Source organism: Alligator sinensis, unplaced genomic scaffold (assembly GCF_000455745.1).
Source record: "Alligator sinensis unplaced genomic scaffold, ASM45574v1 scaffold273_1, whole genome shotgun sequence".
Lineage (NCBI taxonomy): Eukaryota > Metazoa > Chordata > Crocodylia > Alligatoridae > Alligator > Alligator sinensis.
The window spans coordinates 751234-773524 of record NW_005841943.1 but is presented as its reverse complement, the minus strand read 5'-3'; the positions used below and the strand labels follow the sequence as shown (position 1 = coordinate 773524).

At 40.8% G+C, this 22291-nt stretch overlaps 1 protein-coding gene across 1 annotated transcript in view; it reads left to right on the top strand.

The window, feature by feature from the left end:
* The first annotated feature begins 7321 nt into the window (after positions 1 to 7321).
* LOC102374051 (neural-cadherin-like) overlaps positions 7322 to 22291 on the top strand; it is a 77360-nt gene continuing 62390 nt past the window's right edge. Inside the window, exons 1-4 of the mRNA XM_025199421.1 lie at positions 7322 to 7380; positions 15255 to 15449; positions 17592 to 17817; positions 21252 to 21456. Of these exons, the coding sequence (XP_025055206.1) occupies positions 15320 to 15449; positions 17592 to 17817; positions 21252 to 21456 (561 nt within the window). The 5' untranslated portion in view covers positions 7322 to 7380; positions 15255 to 15319. The remainder of the gene's footprint in view (positions 7381 to 15254; positions 15450 to 17591; positions 17818 to 21251; positions 21457 to 22291) is intronic.

Sequence of the window (22291 nt, the reverse complement as noted above, 5' to 3'; positions counted from 1 at the left end):
GGCCGCCGGGCCCGGGGTGCGGAGGGGCCGAAGGACCTGGGCTGGCTGTGCCTGAGGAGAAGACGGAGGGGGTCTGATAGCAGCCTTCAGCTACCTGCGGGGCGTTACAAAGGCGCGGGGTAACCAGCCGGTCTGGTGGCAGATGACAGGACCCGGGGCGGTGGTCTCAAGTTGCAGCCAGGGAAGTTTAGGTTAGGGATCAGGAAAAACTTTCCGACTAGGAGGGTAGTAAAGCACCAGAATAAGTGACCCAGAGGAGTTGTGGAGTCTCCATCCCTGAAGGTGTTTAAGCCCCTTGGCCTGGCTTGGATGATCGAGTTGGGGCTGGTCCAGCTACATTCAGCCCTCAGTCTTGCCTCTCGCAGCGGAGTTAGCTGAGGCCGGTAGAGGGGAGACTACACTTTTTAAATTACTTCACTAGAAATTGGAAGCGTGGGGCGGAGGGGTGCGCTCTTTGGCTAGAGCTTTCACAGATGTTGATGGTTTTTGTCCAGGGTCATGTGTTTACGGTTCCACCTCAAATTAAATATGACACGATTCGAAAGTAACAACCAAATGCAAACTTACTGAAGTACACGTCAGACTATGTTGCCTATTAACACCAGGCAATGGTGTGTATGGGGAGGGGGGATAGCTTCAGCTAGGGATTTTTCTTTATACAAACATTCAGCTCAGCTGAGGAATGCCATTTGCCACAGCATAAATATTACTGTGTATTTCTGAAACTACTTGAAACAGGTGGTCTAAAATCAAGTCTAAAATTTCTTGTCAATCTAGATAGAAGGTTGAAAAGCCACATTTTGCATTAGTGTGCGTGTTTGGTTGTAATGAAAGCTGAAACAATATTTTACAAAATTATTTGCACAGCTGTGATCTGTAATGTGTGGTACCCTTAATGTTCTTTCTATCAATTTCTGTGTGCTGATAATATATTGACAAGACAGGAGCCTCAGGGAGAAAGAAATTCAATAATTAAATAGGACAAGGTCATTTACACAGTCCTATTTGGGAAAACTTCTGCTAATTGTCAACTATTATGCAGAGTTGCAAATGAAAATAGATGTTCTTCACAGATGCTGTTACACCATCAAGATATCTGCTTTTATACTTTTCCAAAAAAATAAAGATTTTTTTTTTTATAGTATCGGAATCATGTAGTTGTGATGGGCCAGGAAATATACAAGTGGCAAAGATTTTTATGGGTGATATCTTAGACCAGCTGCGTTGTTGGGATAGCTTTAGCCAAGCTTTTGAATGTGGCATGTTTTTCTTCAGATTTAATTTTTTTCCTTTAATTTTTTTCATATGTTATATTTTTTAAAGCAGTTTGCCTTTGGACTTTAGATGGAAAAATGAATAAACATTTGCTTCATTTATCTATTTTGCTTTGGTTTTTATTGTAATATACTTCCAGCATATGATAATCCTTAAAGTACAGGTTTTGTTCAGTAAAATTAATTAAATCAGTTGTAAGAGCAAAGTATGTAACGAGTAATTGAAGCCAGTCTATGATTAATAATTATAATCTATATTGGTGTAGCACCTAGCAGCCTTCATCATGGATCAGGACATCAGGACATTCTTGTGGTATCCTCTACCAAAAAAAAAAGAGAGAGAATCCCCCCTCACCCCCACCCCCCCAAAAAAATCCCAAAACAACCAAAGCAGACAACAGAACACAGAGAATATAACCAGGATGGGGAAAAGACAATCTATTTGCAGATCATGAATTGAAACTCCATTCCTAGGATCTGACAAAGCAGGTTGTTGCCTATGAAAGTTCATGCTTCTGAACCAGTTATTTAGTCTCCTAGGTGGCACCCTGCTCTATCTTCTGCTTGTCTTCAGACTTAACATGATTAACCACCTCTGTACTTGTGAGTGAAATGTCTGATAGTCAAAATATAGTAAGGACTGAGTATTTTGGACTCATCAGAAATAAGCCTGATTTTTTTTTTAAAGACTATTTTTGTAAGCTTACATTTAAGAAAGAACAGGTTAGAGTATATGTTAAAGTGATGCTTGGGAGCTGCTGTTTTGCTCTTTCTGACGCAATTTGGTGATCTGTAGAGTACCAGCATCAAGCACTATATGTATATGTCACAGGCTGTGATTTGAAGTTGGATTCTTTGGATTCTTTCTCTAAATGTGCCAAAATGCTCCCTTTCTCTTCCAATGTGAGGTTTTAGAACAAGGTAAGATGATCTTAATTCCAAAATTGGAAACCTGAACAGGATAACCAGATCAAAGGTCCTATGTAACATGCTCTTTTCTTCTTCCCAGAACCAGACTGGTTCAGACCATATGAAATACCACTATAATCATGCCTTCAAACTCGGGTGTTGACAGAGGAAGTTTTGATCAGCCTAAACCACTTTAGTACCCACAGCTCATTAGATTGAACAGGAAGTCTCAGGATTAAGGTTATTGGGTTATCCTGCATGTATAAGTCTTTGGAAGAGCCTGCTTGTAAAGAATTATGGGCATACAAGACCTGCTTTTACCACATACAGGCAGTAGCCATCTGGTAAAATTGTAGTCTCCCTAAAAAATAGAAAAAAAAAGTTTATAGGAAGAAAACTTGAACCTTTATCTAGTAGAAAAGTGTTGCATAGGGTTTAACAAGTTCTGTTTATCTAAATATTTTCTCTGCCAAACTGAATTTAAAAATAACAAGAGAGAAAAAAATCCTTACAGCATTTTTTTTTTTTTTTATCCTCAATGGCATTTTTAAATAGATGGTCTTGAAGCTGTCTCTTCAAAGCTCTGAATTGTCATGGCTACAACAGTGGAAAGTCACCTAAGATCAGTTTCAAATCTTGGGCTCTGAGAAGAACTCAGTATGTGTATGTGACGTCTGTATTTCGATCTGTCATCTTAAAGGCATTGTGGAACTGTTTTGCCACAGAACCTGTAAAATTAGCTGGTATTAATATGTCCCCATTTGTGATATTTTATACTTATTCTGCATGTGAGTTTAGGATTTACTTTATTGTGTTTCTAGATGGAAGGCTAGTTATACACTTACAGAACTGGAAGCCTGAGGTTCATGGTTGTATCTTTACAATCGGAAATTATTTAGTTAAATGCACTTGAATAAATGGGCAGTTGGCTAATTTATCATTTGCATGTACAGATACTTAATTGGTATGTATAATTGCAGTACACAAGGATGTAGGAACATATTTATGCTCTCTTTGAATGTGGAACTTGAGTCTTTGTCCTTGAAATTTGGTCCTTAACGGAAGGGAAGCTTGGTCACAGTTTTCATATTTCAGGCTTGCTTCGTAAGTTTTCCATCACTGGAGTATTTAACACTCCTCAGCAGCAGGGACTCATTTTTGGTAGTCTCCTCTTTAAGTAATGGCATGACATAACCCTTCTTATTGTCTGAAAATTAATGAGGCTTCAGTAGACAGTAATAAAATCATAGGGCTGGCATTAATACCTACTGTTACATAAACAGCAACTGCTCCTAACTAGTATGTAACATCATAAAATAAAGGCTGTAGAATAAGCTCTGGGCTGGCTGGACAGAGTTTGAGTGAAAGCATAAATGACTGCATTAATTTTAAGAACCACTTTATATATAAATCCACATTGGATGGACTGATGGCAATGATATGTTTGTCCTCAGGATTCCACTTACCCACCTTCATGCACGATTCCAATAGTTATTGTCCCGGAAATAACTTAAAGCAGTATGTAGTCATTGCTAGTTGCTGGCAGCAGAGCAATATGAGTGTATTGTAAATAATACTTGAATAGGAATTTCACATCATGGTATTCTTAATTTAATAGAAAGACATAAGATATGGAATGCTAAGCTATTATGGTTATAGAAATGAAATCACGCTACCATGCTGAGTTTTGCCAAAAAGTAAGATGCTCAGTATAAATGTACTAATGAGGCTTAAGGCTTATTATAGCTATTGTATCTTAATTCCAAATGCATTTTTTTAACACCTGAGATCTGTGTTTGTATATCCCTGCTTTACCAGGACAGACCTGAATTTTAAATGGGAGATTGTATGATTTTTTTTCTCAGGACACTTGATATGTTCTATTCTTTCTATTCCGTTAATCAGAACATGGGAGTTTACTAAAGTTTTGGTAATGTTGGAGTGATACTATAGCTGTGAAGGTCCAGGAAATATGCAAGGATTTTTATATGCAATATCTTTATTGTAGGGCTGTCCAACTTGTAAGCTTTTGGGGGCTGAATGCCCCAGAGGCTATACTAGCAGGGAATGCTCACCCGTGGGCCTCACCAAAGTGAGCCACAGGCCATCTGGGCTGCATACTATATGGATGCCTCCCACCACATGCCGTATTGATTCGGCTCAGCTCCCCTGCTCTCCCCTCTCCCCCCACACTGCTGTGCTATGCATTCTTGCCCCCTACCCCTCACTGCTGTACAGTGTGCCTAACTCCTGCTCCTCCAGCATTGTTGCTGAACTGTGAGCTTGCTCCAAGCTCATCAGCTCCCCAGGCCACGCTGCATTACACTCTCTCTGCCTCTTGAGGGAAGGGGGCAGACACCAAAAGCCAGAGGGAGGGAAAGCCCAGAGCCTCCAACTACTTTTGCATCTAGAGCAATGAGGAAGTGGCTGTAGGATGGGAGCTCGAGGGCTGCAATTTAATCCCTCATGAGCTGCATGTGACCTGCAGGCCACCGGTTGAAAAGCACTGTTTTATTGGACAAACTGCATGGTTAAGAAAGATTTTGATATAAGGTCTATATTATATTTGGCTTGTCTAAGGAATGGTAGTGGCATTTGTTTAGTGTTTCATGGCAAATTGATTCAGAACAGAAGTTAATATGCAGTCCTTCAAGAAAAATGCAGGTATTGCAGAAGCAACCCACAAAACACATCTGGAAGGAAAGCTTAATCTTTAAAAATCATTTTTAGGATTATTAAATAGTAATGCAAAAATGTCTCTTGATTTTAAAGATATGTACCAAAAAAGTGGATAATTGAGCATGAGGATTTTAGAAGTCAAGTCAGTAGTGTTCCCTCCCGGGTTCTGAATATTCTTAAATTGTATTAAATTGCAGAGGCATAGTGAAACAGCTGGGTGCCTGGACCAGCAAGACACATGGGGGAAACAGCAGCTTCCAGTTGCTGTCATGCCACCAGTGTCACTGCTTGGCTGCAGTGACAGCTGACATTTTTCCACACACCTTCTTCCCCCAAGTCAGTGTCCAGGGCAGGTGCCCCAGTCTCTCTACCCTAGTTATGCTATTGTAAAAAATTTAGTGCACAATCCCTAGGAATGGTCAGCCAAGCTGTCTAAATGTAACCACAAAGAATCCTTTATTTAACATTTGCAATACCCACTGGTATATCTGTAAATTTACTTAAAAAAACACAGGTTGAAACCACCTGCATTACTTAAACAACAACAAACATGCTGATCAGAGCACTGAGAAGCTGCTTTCATCTTCATAACCAGTACTTTAAGAGGACTGATTTCCTTTACTTCGATTCAGTTTTGGTCTGTAATGTTGAGCCTCTTCTATTTTCTTCTATTTTCTTTCTTCTCTCAAAGCATTTACTATTCTCTCTTCATTACAAGCTAAAAGTATTACTGAGACTTTCTTATGTATAACTCTTAGAAAGGGATGAACAATAAGCAGATTCTCCACTGAGCTACAGAAGCTCAGGCCCCTAGCAGATATTAATATAATGGCCAGCTTGGGATCTGATGCACTGTCCATGTCCTCTGTTTCACTAGGACAGAAGTGTCAAACTCATTTGGCCCCATGGGCTGCATGAGCTGGATTGGTCCCATGGCCCTTACATGCTGGATGTATCCAGTACATGCAGCACCTGCTCTAGCCAAACTGGGATTGCACTCCATGCAGTGTCCTGAATGCAGAGCCAGTCATCTCAGAGAACCAGGGCAGCACTGGGGACCAAATGATGGGGTTCCGTGGGCCAGATCTTTGACACCCCTGCACTAGGCCAACCAGTGATCTCCTTCATGTCTGTATAAGCTGCTCATACTGAGTCCCATGGTATTTAAGGTTGTTGTGGATATTTGGAAATTGAATGCACCCTAACCTTAAATAAATGATCTAGTAGTTTTGACCAATGTTAGATTAATATTTTTTTCCTTTTTATATACACACAGTAATTTTCTCTTGGCTTTCAAGATTATTTCAGGGAAAGAAAGCACCAGCTGAGTTCGCAAAATTACTTTGATAAATTGCATAACATAATTCATTTGAAGTAGCTCTATAACAAAAACATTTCATATATATGGGAAACAGAAATAATTCATTAACAAGTTTGGCAGGTGGGGTGATTCTGGCCAATTAATTTCTGTATCTACTTTTAGAAACGGATGTTAATTTAAAATAGATTTAGGTCTTGAAATTGTCTATATTAGTCTCAATTGCCATAATTCCATCAAGAATAATGCTATCTTTATTTTCATCCTCATCTGCCAAAATTTTGAGGGAGACATGAAGTTTCAAAAGCACGTTCACATCTACCAGTGTAGTTTTAATCTGCAGTAAGAAAAAATAACTTGTATCAGTTTCCCTTACTTTTTTTAAAGAAGGAAGGTAAAAATGAAAGTTACATTTGGATATGTAATTGATTTGAGCCCACACTATTAACTGTTTGCATTTAAAAAGCCAGTCCATTGTATGCAGACTCTAAAACTAGAATTTTTCTGTTGGCCTTTCATTTAATATAGCTGTTATATGGAAGAGTTCTGTCATGCTGGAAGTATCTGCTCTAAGCTGCTGAGGTTTTGTTAGCTGTAGCTGTTTTAAAATATAGTGACTTAATAAATGAATAGATGCCATTGAAATAATTTCTAATTATTTTTGTTCTAGCTGAACTCTAGTCAGTATTTATGTAAAGCTGAAGTTATTTGTGCTTTAGTTCTTTACAGCAAAATGAGCTTCTAGCAAGACTGCACTCAAGTATAGCCTGTTCTTTCCCTGTGTGCCCTGCACACGTTTGTTTGAAAATCAATGTAATTTCATTCAGTGGAAACATTCTGATGCAAGAAGAGAACTCAGCCCTTTAATTTCCTTTTTTTCTATTATTCATATTGTTACTCTTAATAAAAACTGTATCGCACAAATATAAAGCAAGGAGTTTTATCCTGTCAGTGAACTTGTTTTACTGAGTGATTGATAGTGACAACAATAATGAGCTGGAACATCAGTGGGCAAAACTATTTTGATTTGGTTCAAGGTTACTGTTGTGTCAATTGAACAAAATAAACCACAGTATTGATTTCATGTTTTGACCCATTAATCGTTTTGCTCTTCTAACAGGGAGAAACTGGTGCGCCACTGCAGAAGTGTATACATCAGTACAACTGTTTTTGTTTTATTGAAGCAAACACAACCATTTGGTAAAGTAGCTGCTGTACATCTGTAATAGTATCCTAAGCATATTTGCTTCTGAAGTCTTAAAATGTTTGCTTTAAATGTTGCTTCTGTCTACCTCTGACCTTTCATAGTAGCCTTCTAATCCATTCAGCCTATGGGATGCTTCATGGCTGTATAGGTGACTTAGGATCTTAACCACTTTTTCAGATTGGCACAGATTGCTTACTGATAAAGAGAAAATAAATCTCTCTCTTTTAGATGTTGAATGTGTTGGCTGCAGGGTTTGGAGAAGAAAGCCTCAACCATAGAGAAGAGAAATCCCATAGCAGAGATTTGTTGTTTCTTCTGCTATACTTCACCCTTCTAACCTCCTCCTTCCTTTCCTACACAACAGTGTGTGTGTACACACGTGCGCGCACACAGTAAATTTCTTTTTTTGCAGGATAGCACCAAAAAATCTTGCTTTGGAACTTCATTCTTTAAAAATAACCTGAAAGCTGTCTGCAAAGACTGATAGTGAGTTGTAGAAGATAAAAAAACAAAATATTTTGTGTCTGAATCGAAATGAAATTTAAATCAGAATTTTTTTTCTTGTCTTCAGTTTTATTGAAGAGGGGAGATAAAACGTTTTAAAAAAAATCATTGTCTCAGAGAATATTTAATGTTGTTGGAAGCCAAAATTAAACTTTGCCCAGCAGTAGTGAAAACATAATTCATTAATATTTATATACTGAAAGCTTTGTGAATTGCATTTTGTTAGCTCTAATCTGCAATATCCATTTACTGTTTGTTAAAATAGAACTGATATTTTTACAAGATCCGTTTGTTTTGTTTTACCATGATTGCTGGTATTGCTAACTGCTGAAAAGCAGCATGTTTTATGTTTCTTCATGTTTTAGAATGAAGGGAGACCAGTAGAATAATAGTTTTTAATAGCATATTTAACCTGGAAACACAGCACGTGTGATTTTTAGATTGGCACTACCTTATTAGGGGTGTGCAAAACAGGCTGTGTTCAATTTGGATTCAGATTCGGCCCGTATCGGGGACAGTGATCTGATCTGTTGATTCGGATCACTGTCCTGATTCGATTCGGCCAACGCTGCGATGCTGGGGTGGATGGAGTGTCCCACAGGAGCACAGAGGGGGGCCCCCTGCATGCTCGGTGGTGAACCTGGAAGTCGATCAGAAGTACTTCCAGTCCATTTCCGGGTCTGCCTCCGAGCACACAGGGGGGCCTCCCCGTACCCCCCCAGCTTGGTGATTGGCTGTGGGGGGTCCCCAGGTGCCCCCCCAGACCCAGGAGGCACCAGTAGCCAAGCCGGGGGTGGGTCTCAGCGTGCTCCCTGGCAGACCCGGAAGTGGACCAGAAGTGCTTCTGGTCCACTTCCAGGTCTGCTGCTAAGCATGCTGGGGAGCCCTCTGCACTCCTGTGGGACGCTGCATCGGCCCTGCCATCGCAGTATTCATGAGCCACCTGGTACCTTGAGGAATGTAGAAAAAACATTTAAAGCTGTGTCTATATCTGAATCACCAAATCTTTCTGAATCTCTCCAAAACGATTCAGAGGGTCGAATCTCTGCTGAATCAAATCAGGGACTGAAGCTTCACACAGCCCTATAGCTTATGTTTTGTGATTAGGGACCTACTGAATTTGGTGTGGCTTCTCTTTGGTTTTCACAGTCTGAGCATGGTGCCTGCCACCATTTTCGTGGTCCGTGTGTGGCAGCTCCCCTCCCCACCACCCCTCTGATTGGCCAGGAGGCCCTGAAAGTCATGCCCATCCTCAGAGATTGACAGGCGGTACAGAAGAGTCTGCCTCTGTCTGTGTACAAGGCCCCTGCAGGAATACGGTCTTGCATGGTCCATTGCTGAAATGTATTCCTTTAGTAGGAAAAAAGTTAACTGGCAGGTGAAAAGGTCTTATCAAATCTTCAATTTAAATCTAACTTGTGTATTATTTATGAGCATCCTTTAATGGTTGACAAGGTTCTCTGCATGAATGTTGCAGGTAAATAGTGGAAAGGTACCTGTGGAGTTGGATGTCAGGCAGGCTATAGTGTGTCATAAATCCAATGTCTATGTTTAGTCCATGGTATTTGTATCCAGGAGGTTGATGAAGTGAAGTTCATAGGCTCGTCTGTGAAAAGTGTTTTGTAAATTCCCTTTGAGGATCAGTACTCAGAGATTTGGGAGAGAGTGCTTTTCTTGTGAGAAATGTGCTCCCACTGGTAATTGGCTATTCTTGTCTTTAATAGATTTCCGGTGTGTGCGCATTCCACTATTTACTTGCTGCATTCATCCCCTCACCCCCCAACCTGTCTCTCACCTACTGACTCCTCAATTTATATTTTTACTGATTGGCTTTCTTGTATACATACCAACCTCTGGGCACTTTACTATTCATTCCATCCAGAAAGAGTGCACACTAACTGCAGATGCTTCCACAGCCCTATGAAATGTTTTTAAACCTGAAAGCTTGTTAATAAAAAAATGTCAACTAGTTAGTTGGTCTAATAAAAGATAACTGATTTACCCAAAGAACCTTGTCTGCCTATGTCCTTAGACATGGCTACAACCTATACTTCTTTAATGGTTGGCTCTTTAGTGACCTCAGTGACTGTGTTACTAGTGAGCAGGTATCATCTGCCTGCAAAGACACAACTATACTTGGAATGTTTGGCAACTTCATCAAGGCAAAATGTGCATGGAAATTGCCCCTCCAAAACACTGGCCTTCATTCTGGTGATGGGAGAGTATAAGGAAGCTTTCATTGCTTCCTGAGCCACATTTGTTCAGTGGAGGTTTTGACATTGTAGGGTGGTAACTTTGCTATGCATGACTAAACTTGCTGACAACTTGAGAGTGAGAATCTGCAAAATGAGAGAATCTACAATTCATCCTGAAGATAAGGCCATTTAAAACATTCAATCATTTAAAGCATGCACACCGAGGGCTTATGCTAGGCAACACTTGTTCTAAATTAATCACAGAATTAAGATTAAATGAATTAACGTTTTATGATACAGGGAAAATGCTTAATTAGGTGTTAATAAAAACATTCTGTTCTGAAAATGATTATTTTAGGAATAGAGAATACCATGCTAAATATACAGATGACAGAACTGGGGAAGCAGGATTTATTTTACAAAGGCTCAGGGTAAATAGGAGGACTAGGTTATAAATGGCAATGAAATTCAATGACAAAAGGTGCTACAGAAACAGGAGGAAAAAAACGAATATCTGCACACAGGTGGCAGAAAACCAGCTTCACCATAGGGCTGCTGAAAAGAATTGGGGACTTAGGGCATGGTGCAGTTAGTATCTCAGACAAGAAAAAAAAAACAGTTTTGGGTTGCAAACAATGCTTCTGTTCATACAGGATGTGATAGTACCACTCTGGGCTTAATTAGGCATCATTTGGAGTGCTCTATCCAATTCTGGGTACTATATTATAAGGAGGAGGTAGAGAAACAGGAGAAGGTCCAATGACAGAGTTGGAAAGCAACACCATACAAGAAAAGGCTGAAGAAACTGTATTCTGGATCCTATTCTCCCTATTAAATAAATCAGTTTAAGAATCTATGTATGATTCTATTAATCCTGCCTGAGTCCTTGAAATATAGTTAATGCAAAAGGTAGATGTATCCTCCTTCTGCTTGCTGCTTCTTATGACTGAGCCTTGATTGTGTCTTGCAAAGACAGGCATGTTTTGAGGGTCCCCCTCCCCACCCCACATGGTCTTGAGCAAAGTAGAACAAAATCATACTTGGGTACGTACTAGAGGTGCACCGATACATCAGCTCATGTCATATCAGCACTGATAAAAGGAAAATTGACATTATTGGCAATCAGCTTTTTTTGGCTGATGTGGCCAATAATGTCGCTGATAAATGCCGCGTGCACGTGCACAGCTACAGCATGCACGCAGCCAGTCTGGCAGCATGGAGATCAGCATCTGGCTGGTAAGTCTGTTTGGGGTGGGGAGGGGTGGCGGGAGGGAAAAGGCATGCGGGGGCAGATAGAGTCCCCTGCGGTAAGGGAGTGGGGCTGGGGCTGGGGCAGGCGCTGCCCAGCTGGGGAGGGACACAGGACGGAGCCGTGAGAGGCTTGTCCAGGGGGTGCGAGGAGTGGGGGGCACATTCTTTTGCTGTGCTTATCCCCAGAGGAGCCGTGGGGATCTGTGCACAGGGCAAGGGCAGGCTGCTGCTGTGGGCTGGGGCTGGGCTCTTCCTGGTGGGGGGTTTGGGGTGGGGCTGCTGTCAGGGTGGGTGACAGCAGTGCTGCCAGTGGAGGCAATTTCAGGGGAGGGGGCTATGGTAAATTCTGGGGTGGCCATAGCACACCTTGTGCACAGCCCTGGCCCAGCCCCCCCCCCCCCCCCCCATGGCTCTGTCCCAAGCTCCAGTTTGGCAGCAGCTGCTCCAGCCCCTCATCGCAGGAGCCTGTATCTGTCCCTCTCTACGTCCCTTCCCCTCCCAACAGACTTACCAGCCGGATATTTTTCTCCAGGCTGCTGAGGTGCATATCGGCAATTGGATCGCTATCGGCTGATATGGCTTGTTAATAATCGGCCATCACTATTGGTCAAAAAAATCTTTGCACCCCTAGCACCTACTAGGTGGAACAGGATCTGGCCCTAGGTGTGTGTTAGCTAGGAAAAGGAGATTAAGTAGCAGATATAACAGTTTTCAAATGGTCTTAAAGGCTGCCATGAAGAAGATGGTTTTCCCTTTCTGCAGAGGGCAATAAATGAAGCAGTTGGTTTAAACTAGCAAACTAACTAAAATACCTGTCAGAGCAGTAGAACAATGGAAAAAGCTGCCTCAGTAAGTCTTAAACTCTTTGCTTTTGGAAGTTTTCAAGAAAAGGTGAGATAAGCATCTCTCTAAGATGGTTTAGAAAGAGCAAATCTTGTGTCCCTTCCAAACCTATGATTTTGTAATTCCTAAAGCTGCTGGAATTTGATTGCTGGATGAACATAAATAGTTGTAAATATGCACAAGTTTTCTTACCCTCATTTGTGCTATTCAGAACAGCCCGATGTCAGGGAATACAGTAAAGTACATTTTTAATTAGGATTAATTCAAGTTTCTCAGTTCCACTAACCTCCAACTAGCAGATGTAATTCTGGTGTCCATGGATGCATCCCCCTGCCTTTTGAGGTGCCACAAAATGCACACACCACTCTTGATTCTGTTCACTGTGCTGCATATTTGCAGCATGGTGGCAAAATTAGATGGTGGGAAATCCCTGTATCTAAAACACCTGCACCAGAAAAAAGTGGGGTGGTGCAGGTGGCTGCAGCTGCACCACCTGAAACCAGAACCTGGCTGGCCAGAGCTATGCTCTGACTGGTAGCCAGGCTCCTATCACCTGGATCGCTGCTGCTGCAGTCCCAGGAGACCCCCAGGACCCCAGGTAAGGCTGCTGGGGCCAGCCCAGGGGCTGGCCCCAGCCTCTGCTACCCCACTTGGTCAGTTTGCTGCACACCAGAGCACACATGCAAGGGTGTGCCTGGAGACGATTAGCAGCAGCACAAATATGCTGCGGCTGGTTGTCCCCAGGGAAATGCATGTTCCTGCTCATGGGGACATGTCCCATTTGGCCTTGTGAATGAAATAATTTTCTTAAAATTGTGTGTCATTTAAATTGTACCTGTAGGTCCCCAGTATTGTCAGAGTCGACTGCGTCAATGTTCTTATCTGACTCTGTTAACACATAGCCCCCAAACAATGCTTCCAAACATGCCAGGCTTCCTCAGTTTGGATGGTTTGTGAACGTGCTGTCAGGATACTGTCTGTGCCCCTAATGATTTCATTGCAACAAGGAAACAGGTTTCAGTTCTTAATGGCAAAGAGCTTGGCCAGGTTTGTGGTTCTACAAATAAACCTAAAACCAGTCTGTAGTGCTAGGCAGGTCATTTTCAGGCATGGTGCAGACATAAACTTAACCCTTAAGCCTAGTACAAAGTATTAAAGGGTTTTGTATACATCAGTCAAACAGCTTTATGTTTACAGCATATGCATCCTTGTTCTCACCAGTTATAAAAGCATCTATAGGTGCCATTGTCGATGCCCTACTTCTTACTAATACACCCTTCCCACCAGACAGTGACACCTGTTTGCCAGGCCACCGTGATCTTTGTTTTGGTGTCCTGCACTGGTCTTATGAATTCATTTTCTACCTATTGGTCTCAGAGGTACCTCTAAAACTAAAGATCTACTTCTATGCAAGCGATATATGGTATGGTGTGTTTTGTATTAATTGGGGCCTATTTCAGTTTATGCTATCAGTGCTGCTTTGATTTGCACATGCACTCATCAATTGCTACATTAATCCATACTCCAGTGAGGATCTAGAGTATGGTACTGTAGGTGGAATGTTTGTATTAAGAAAAACCCTGTCCCAGGAATTTAGTCTTACAACTAAAGAAACAGTGATAAATAATTACATTATATCCTAAAAAAACCAGTTCTGCTTCACTTTCCTGTGAATGTGCCTTCAAGCATTGGGTTGTTTTTTTTTCGCTTATTATGTTTAATTTTTGTTTGCTATGAGGGTTGATGTGTTTCAACTGAGTGGCTTCATGTGAGTGAGATCTCAAATGCTCAGGATTCCATGGTTCTAGTGAAAAGTCATTTAAAATTCCTGGGCCAGTTCTTATCTTGGAAATTGACTTTGTTCACGTGATGTTGTCTTCTGCAGTCCCTGTGTAAAGGATACTGATATCAGTTAGTTGTGAGAGAGAACTACAAAAATGCATACAAAAATAAATATTCCTTTTGGCATCATTGTAGTCTTTACAAACACTGGATTTCAGTTTATGTACTTTACCTTGAAGACAACAGGTGTGCGTATTTCTCGCTACAGTTTTTTGTTTTCCTAGTTAAATTATGGAAATTCTTCTGTGTATTCAATTCCAGTTCTTTGCTTTTGTTTTGAAATTCAGTTTTAATATCTGATCAGAGGAATAAATGTAATTGTTGGCACTTAAAAAGTCTTCAAGAAGCCACCTATTTCTTTACTATCTCGGAGGATGTTGCTAGGAAGCCAACAGGAACTGATTTAACAAATTTAGTTGACAATATTTAGTTTTAGCAAGAAGCATTAACTAAATCACTGCAGATTCTGAGACTCCTTTCCAGTCTCGTTTGTTCTTTCTGGGAGCTTGTCTGGCAGCACCACATTTTTTTCAACTGTACAAAATAGCTTCTCCTTAGCTGCATAATTGTTAGCTGGGCGTTCATTCAATGGATTAGCTATTTTAGCAGCTTGATCAAGAATTTTTCATTTAAGTAGAACAATACAGAGCTGGGCAATTTAAATGTTTTTCAATTCACAGGCAATTTTGAGGAATTGTGTTGATTCAACCCAAATGATGGAAATGGAATCAGAAAGTCATTGCAGGTAGACGAAAGCGTTGTTTGACCTGACACATTTTTAGATTTTGAGCAACTTTAACTGTTTTTCAGTCTTATGAACTCAATATTTAAAAGACTATCTTTCAGTGTTTGTTTCAGCTTCAGATTTTTTTTTGAGGTTTACTGGAACTGACACACAGCTATGACCCTTCAGCATTGATTGATTCACTGAAATCATTTTGGTCAAAAAACTTTACTTGCTCCTAGAAGAATACATACTAATACTCTACTTCTTGTGATGTAGCTATCTGGTATAACTTAATGGTTTACACATATCAGTAAATTTATTAATTAACTTAAAATCCAACTGCCAAAATAACCATGTCTATGCTGAGGTATTGCCTGTACCTTCAGATGTGCACAATAGCCTTTTGTTTGTTTTTATCTGTAAACCTTTAAATACCTGGCTAAATTCTTGAAACTCATCTTAGATATGACATCTGATACTGTTTTCATTAATGTATGTTTTGCAGAAGATGACTGGTATCTGTGTCATGTGACAATTCTTTCCCCAAAAGAAGAACTTCTAACTTGGGGTATGTACCCATATCCCTATCTGGCACGTGTTGATCCTGATGCTCGAAAAGGTACTGTGATTTACCAGCTTGCTGCCTATTGCACTAACAAAGAAAACTCCAGTACTGCGATAACTTACGCACTTATTGCAGGTAAATCTCTTTTCAAACACCTAGAAAGTCTGCATGATTGTGAGTGGGTTTTTTTAGCTATCCAATTTTATCGTGTAGTTAAGGCTTTACTCTTGAAAATGTATTACTTAGATTGGCGGGGGGGGCACTTTTTTGGCAGGCATACCAGAAATTAAGCCCTGCACCTTCCCCAGGTACCACTCTAATCTACTTCCCTCCCAAACTGCTGCTCTGATTTCTGTTCCTTGCCCTATATGCCACTGTGCTGTGTCCCTGTTCAGCCACATGCCTCGCACAGAGGCTACCCATACAGCTTGTGTTATGCCTGATATGTTTGCTTGGTAAAAGTCAGAGGTAATGAATACAGTGCAAGTGAAACAAGCCTGTAGAAACAAGTCTTTCAGTTACTTATATCCATTTGGGTTGCTTGTTGAAGTTTATTATGATCAGTATTGAATTATTAGGTTCTTACCCATCCTCTTGTCCCCTGTGCCCTTTCTTAAATATAGAGGGTAATTCACAGTCTACCTTGAAAGTGTCACACTAATCCTACTCCCACTTAAAAAAAATATCCAAATGTAGCTGATTTTGTGTTTGTAGAATTAGAAAAGAGAAAAGGGTAAATGAAAATAGTTGGTCTGGTGTATATAATCTTAAAATCTCTAGGAAGAACAGCTTGTAAAAGGGCATTCCTTTGGCAAATATTCAAAAGAAAGGACTATAAAATCTATGCCTTTTTAAAATTTTGTCATGGTTTGTATTTGTGGCAGAATTAGCAACACATCCTTCTGACTAATAGCTATACAAGCATATTTGTTATATATAAGATCTAAATCTTTTTGTAAAAGTAAAAATGATAAATACAGTTCTTGTAAAGTTGCCCACTTGCACTGGGATTCCCTAATGCACAGAACGTGTACAGCAATGAGTAGTGCAAGTTTTCCCCATTGTATTTTGCAACATCATACATAGAAATAGCATTTTAGATTAATTACCAAGCCACTTCCCTTCCTTTCCCTTTCTGCAGAGGCTGCAAGGAAAGCTGTCAGTCCTACTGCATGTCAGGTAGTTTGTACAAAATTCTGGCAAAAAGAAGAGGGAATCCAAAACTGAAGACTTGTCTACAAGGGGAAGTGTTTGTGAAACCAGTTATAAGGCAAAATTAAAGTGCAGTAGCTGTTCTGAACTGGTTTCCAGTGCAAATGGTTTTGTTTCCCACTGGTGTCTTATCTACACAGGGAGTGTTTTTGCATGTGCTCTGGGAGTGGGTGCTTTAACTAGAGTGGCTCTAAGAGCCACTCTAATTAAAGTGCCCGCAGCGTCTCGTGTATCAGTGTCCCAACACTTCAGAAAAGTGCTACCACCGCCATAACTAAAGCTCGTTGAACAAGCTTTTGTTAAAACGTCCCTGCTGCCATTTTGAAGCATGGGGACACTGATACTTGAGACATGGAGGCTGGCTGGAGCGCAATAAGCAGGCTTAATTAATTGGTGCAGCCCTCTGGCTTGTATAGGCACTGTGGGATTCTAAGGGAATCTAATTCATCTTAAGTAAAAGCGTAAATTTTAAAGTAGGTTTAGTTAAGCTGCATGGACCCTCTTCATAATCAAAGCACCCACAACTTGATTTACTTTGGAAATGAAGTAAACTAAATTGAATTATGGCCACTTAAATTCTGACAAGAGCATCCACACAGAGGATTAACGTGAGTTGACAAGAGGGATTGAGTAAACAAATAAAATAGAAATGGAGCCTGTTAAAAATGGTTGAACTTTGTACTAGGTCAATTATCTTTCTCAGAACTGAAAATAATCTTTCAGAAAATGAGTGAAAAAGTCTTCATGATATGCACCAATTTAATATTGTCCTGTAATGCCATAAGCCTGGAGGCTGCTGAGGAGATGTTCAGGCCAGCTAATCTGAGAACTAAAGTTAAACCCTTGATATTTTTGTAGTATTTCACAGTGCAGTGAAACTTGGCTATTGGTACCAGGTCTCCTGTCCTTTTGTGAGGTAATGTGTATTAACTGTGTCTCAAAAGTACAGATTAGTGAAAAGTGTAATAATGGATAGCATTAGGCTTGAGTGAGGCTGAAATTTGAAGATGTAAATAGACTTATTGTGAAGTCTCTTTCAGAATGGCTTTGTGTATTTATTGATAGGTGGAGAAGATCGATTTGAAGTGGAGATGGACACAGGTTTTATAAGGACCACTGGTTTACCTTTAACTCGGAACAAGGAATACGTGGTCACTGTGCAGGCCACTGACGAATTCGGCAACACAAGCCCTTATACCTCCATTTCCATCCTGGCTGGCTGCAGACCTCCTCAGTTTACTAATATGTCCTATACTGTGTTTGTTCCTGAAAATACTCCAATGGGCGAAAAGTAAGTGGAAGATGAGGGTCGGTAGATGGCAGCTCTCTGAGAGAAGCTCTGTGGAACATCATACAGAGACTCTTGTTTCTCATTCACAGGATTGTATTTACATGTTTCTATCTTGCATTATGAAAAGAGAGTATGCTGCTTTTGAAATAGAGGGGCATTGTAGCCTAGTGGATGAACAGCTTGGTTGGGAAAAGGAAGGGTGGAAATCCCAGCTCTGGTATTGATTTGTCTGGGATAAGGAACTTAATATTTTACCCACCCCCGTTGTCTCTGTAAAATGTACATAGACTTAATAGATTTCATAGACATTAGGGCTGGAAGGGACCTCGGAAGATCATCTAGTCCAGCCCCCTGCCCCAGGGGCAGGAAGTCAGCTGGGTTTATAGGATCCCAGCATGACCAGCGTCCAAATTTCTCTTGAAGGCGTTCAATGTAGGTGCTTGAACCACCTCCAGTGGCAGGCTATTCCAGACTTTGGGGGCTTGGACAGTGAAGAAATTCTTCCTTATGTCCAGCCTGAAACGGTCTTGCAGGAGTTTATAACTGTTTGACCTTGTCATTCCTTGGAGCACTCTGGTGAACAGTCATTCCCCCAGATCCTGATGAACACCCCTGATAAACTTATAGGTGGCCATCAGATCACCCCTGACCCTGCGCTTTTCCGGCTAAAGAGCCCCATAGCTCTCAGCTTGTCATCGTAAGGTCTGTTTTCCTGACCTCTGATCATGTGTGGGGTTCTTCTCTGGACTCTCTCAAGCTTCTCCACATCCTTTTTGAATTGAGGAGCCCAAAACTGGATGCAGTACTCCAGCTGCGGCCTCACCAAAGCCGAGTACAACAGGAGAATGGCGTCCTGGGATTTGCTTGAGAAGCATCTATGGATGCAAGCCAGCGTTTTGCTCGCTTTACTAGCCGCAGCATCACATTGAAGGCTCATATTCATCTTGTGGTCAATCATGACCTGCAAGTCCCTTTCATCCGTAGTGCTAACCAGCGTAGCACTGCCAAGCCTAGAAGGATGCTGCAGGTTTTTCCTCCCAAGGTTGAGAACCTTGCATTTTTCGGTGTTCTCGTCCGCCCATTTCCTGAGTCTGTCAAGGTCAGCCTGGACCGCCCTCCTGTCCTCGGGTGTGGATGCTTTACCCCAGAGTTTGGTATCATCGGCGAACTTGGCCAGTCTGCTTCTGACTCTAATGTCCACATCATTAATAAAGATGTTGAACAATACAGGTCCAAGGATAGAGCCTTGGGGGACCCCACTGGTCACAGGGCACCATGATTGACTTCCATCAACCACCACCCTCTGGGTCCGACCACAGAGGCAATTCCCCAGCCAGTTGGCAAGTTGGCAAGAGGGATTGAGTAAACAAATTGGCAAATAAAATAGAAATGGAGCCTGTTAAAGAGAATGTGGCAAACCTCTTTATTTATGGCAGCAGCTACTTGATTTTTGGCAAAAAAATTCCTTTTCCTATTCTATTCTCCCAAACACTTTCCTTTAACGCAATGGATTTCAGTGGAGGTTAAAGTGTTGCTCTTACAGGATTTGCCAAGTGGTTATTAACCAAAGCATTTGCAAGCAATAAGAATAGGGATGATTCTTTACCTGTCTGTCCATGATAGGGGTTGTGAGAGTGTATTGTTTCTACCATGTTTGAAAAGGAATTGAGCTATGAAAGTGTCCATATGTGCAAGTGGGTACTGGAAGTGCTCTCAATGTTTAATAGTTTATCTTCAAGAGTAAAGATATTAATCTCTAGAAACATGACCAAAATTTAATTGGATTAATTAAATTTAATCTCCTAGAAGAGGTTTACATTTTTAAAAAGTTTATTTGTCTTGATATCTTGTTCAGATAATTTTGGCTCTGGGTATCCAGACATCAGAAAATGCTAGCCAGATTGGAGAGAACTTGAAGGAGATGTACTTTAAAAGGCTTGAGGGACTCTTTCATGAACAACTGCCTGCTAGTGTTTGGCAGGCGCAAAAACACATAAGTAATCAGTTTTAGCAATATTTAAATGAACACTATTGACTTTAAAATCACAATCCTGTCTAGTATTTATTTTAGCCACTGTTGTTATAAGTGACGCTCAATAAAATACTAGCAAAAGAGTCGCACAAAGAAAACAAACTAACAAAAAACCCCCAGTGAGTTTGCTTTGTGCATTTAATCTCAATTGTCATTCAGTTTCCTATATGTGTATGGGACTTCTGCTCAGTGACAGGAAAAAGATGATTTCTAAAAATGTAACAGGCACAACAAAAGCTATCTGATAGAACCTTTGGAGAGGAATGAAAGTATATTTTCTGCAATGATGAAGGCATGGAAAGAAATTTATGTAGGCAGCTGGCTGGCTGAGTTACTGCTGAAATGATTACTTGGATGAAACTATGATCTTGCTGTGTTGTACAATGGGTTAAATGCTCATTGCTTTGAATAGGAATCTTTTTCACCTAAATAAACACCTGGAAATGCTTTTAACTGTTCAAAAAATGGGCTACATTGCAAGATGACAGTTTCCTCTTTATGCTTCTTTAATTAAAAAGCTTCTGAATGATGAAAATAGTCTTTTGAATGGGTATTATGTCTGAATTCAGACAGCTGAATCTCTAGGGTAGTCATCCGTTGCCTACAGAGTAGCTTTGGAAAGCAACAGCAGGTGACACCAACAAGACGGGTCAGTTTTATTGTTGCTTTTCTAAAGTGTGTGAGCAGCATGGGATGGTAAAACTTTGATTACCAGAAGGGTGGGATGTTGGAGTTATTTTGCAGGTTAAGAGAACGCAAAATAGGCTAAGAAATCAGTACGACCCATTATTCATTCTCTTCAGGAAGTTCTGAATGAGAAGATACACCATTTTTCCTTTTCCCGAATCTTAGAGAGTCGGAGTTTCACATATGTGGTTGTCCTAGCATGCAGGCTGATATGAAAGACAGAGCCTCCAAAAAGGGCATGACAATGGTGTCCTATTGGAAATCCTAGCTTCTTCCCAAAAGATAAGGGGAAGGAAGCAGAGAGCTGGATTTCCTACTAAGCCACTGTCCCATTGGCAAAGTTCTCTCATGTCCCCCCGGCCCAACCTCTTTTCCTCTTCCCCAGCTTTCTTTTATATCTGTCACTGGCTAGCTGGTATCTGATTTGCAAAGAAGAATGGAAATAAATATATTTAATTCATAAGAATGATAAATGAGGCAGAAATAACAGTTCTCTGCAAGTATTAACTGGGGGTAAATGCATATGAGGGAGGGGGTGTAATGAAGCTGGGCAGTAGGGAGCAATGAGTTGAAATAAAGAAAAAGTAAACTGTTATCTTGAAGCCGCTAGCAGATAGCATTGCTAAACTGTATAATAAATTGCTCTTCCTCCAACTTCTGATTCTCTCAGTGAAACAAAAAATAACTTGTTTAATGGTTGTTCTGTTCTTTACAGCATAGCTGTCATTGAAGCTATTTCTTTCCAGAGCCAGTCTCTTTCATACACACTGCTGATGAATCCTAGTGGTCTGTTCAGCCTGAATCAGGAGAGTGGAGAGCTTGGCTTGATTCATACAGTGGACTATGAAAGCGAGCACCATCTCTATCATTTATTAGTGAAGGCAATGGAAGTTGAGAGTACGCTTAGCAGTGTAACTGAGGTATGATGCATCATTGCATGTCATGTTTGCCATTTCCTCAGTCTCTTATTACTGCACTTAGTGTTTTGATATTCATGATCAATGTTGACACGAAGTTGTGTGTAGCCAGAGAGAGAATGCCATTAAGTTCGAAGGGCTACACTGGGGCTTGGACCTGAGTTCAGCTTGTGGCTCTGCAAGATAATTCCTGTGTTAGCTGTCTTTGCTGTGTTTTTAAAAAACACAGGAAAATAAGGGTAATGATTCTTCTGTACATCACAAGAGTGTTGTGAGGAAAATTTTATTAGTGTGTGTGAGGTTGCCATTACATTGATGAAAGCAATAAGCCCCTAGATCGGTATGAAAGCTAAGATGCCTTTCTGTGGTACCTTTTGAACTGCCACTTGCAGAAATATTGCTGAGTAGATATAAATATGTATGTGACAAAACACACAGTATTTTTTTTAGGTTTATTATGACTCAAAATCCAAACATTTTTCTGTAGTTATGGTTTCAGAATAAAGCCCAATAATTAATGTACTTAGATGTATGCACTTTTTTTTTTTAAAGCCAGAATATTACCTTGATTTCTTTTCTGTGAAACTAGGACTTTTTTTTAAATAGAGGTGCACCGATACATTGGTCCCATATTGGATTGGCACCGATATAAGGAAAATTGACTGTATCGGCAATCGGCTTTTTTTGGCTGATATGACTGATAATGTCACTGATAAATGCCGCGTGCATGCACAGCCGAAGTGCAGCATGGAGGCGGCCACAAGCACAGCCCGGCAGCATGGAGAGCAGCGGGTCTGGCTGGTAAGTCTGTTGTGAGGAAAGGGGCCGGGGGTGTGTG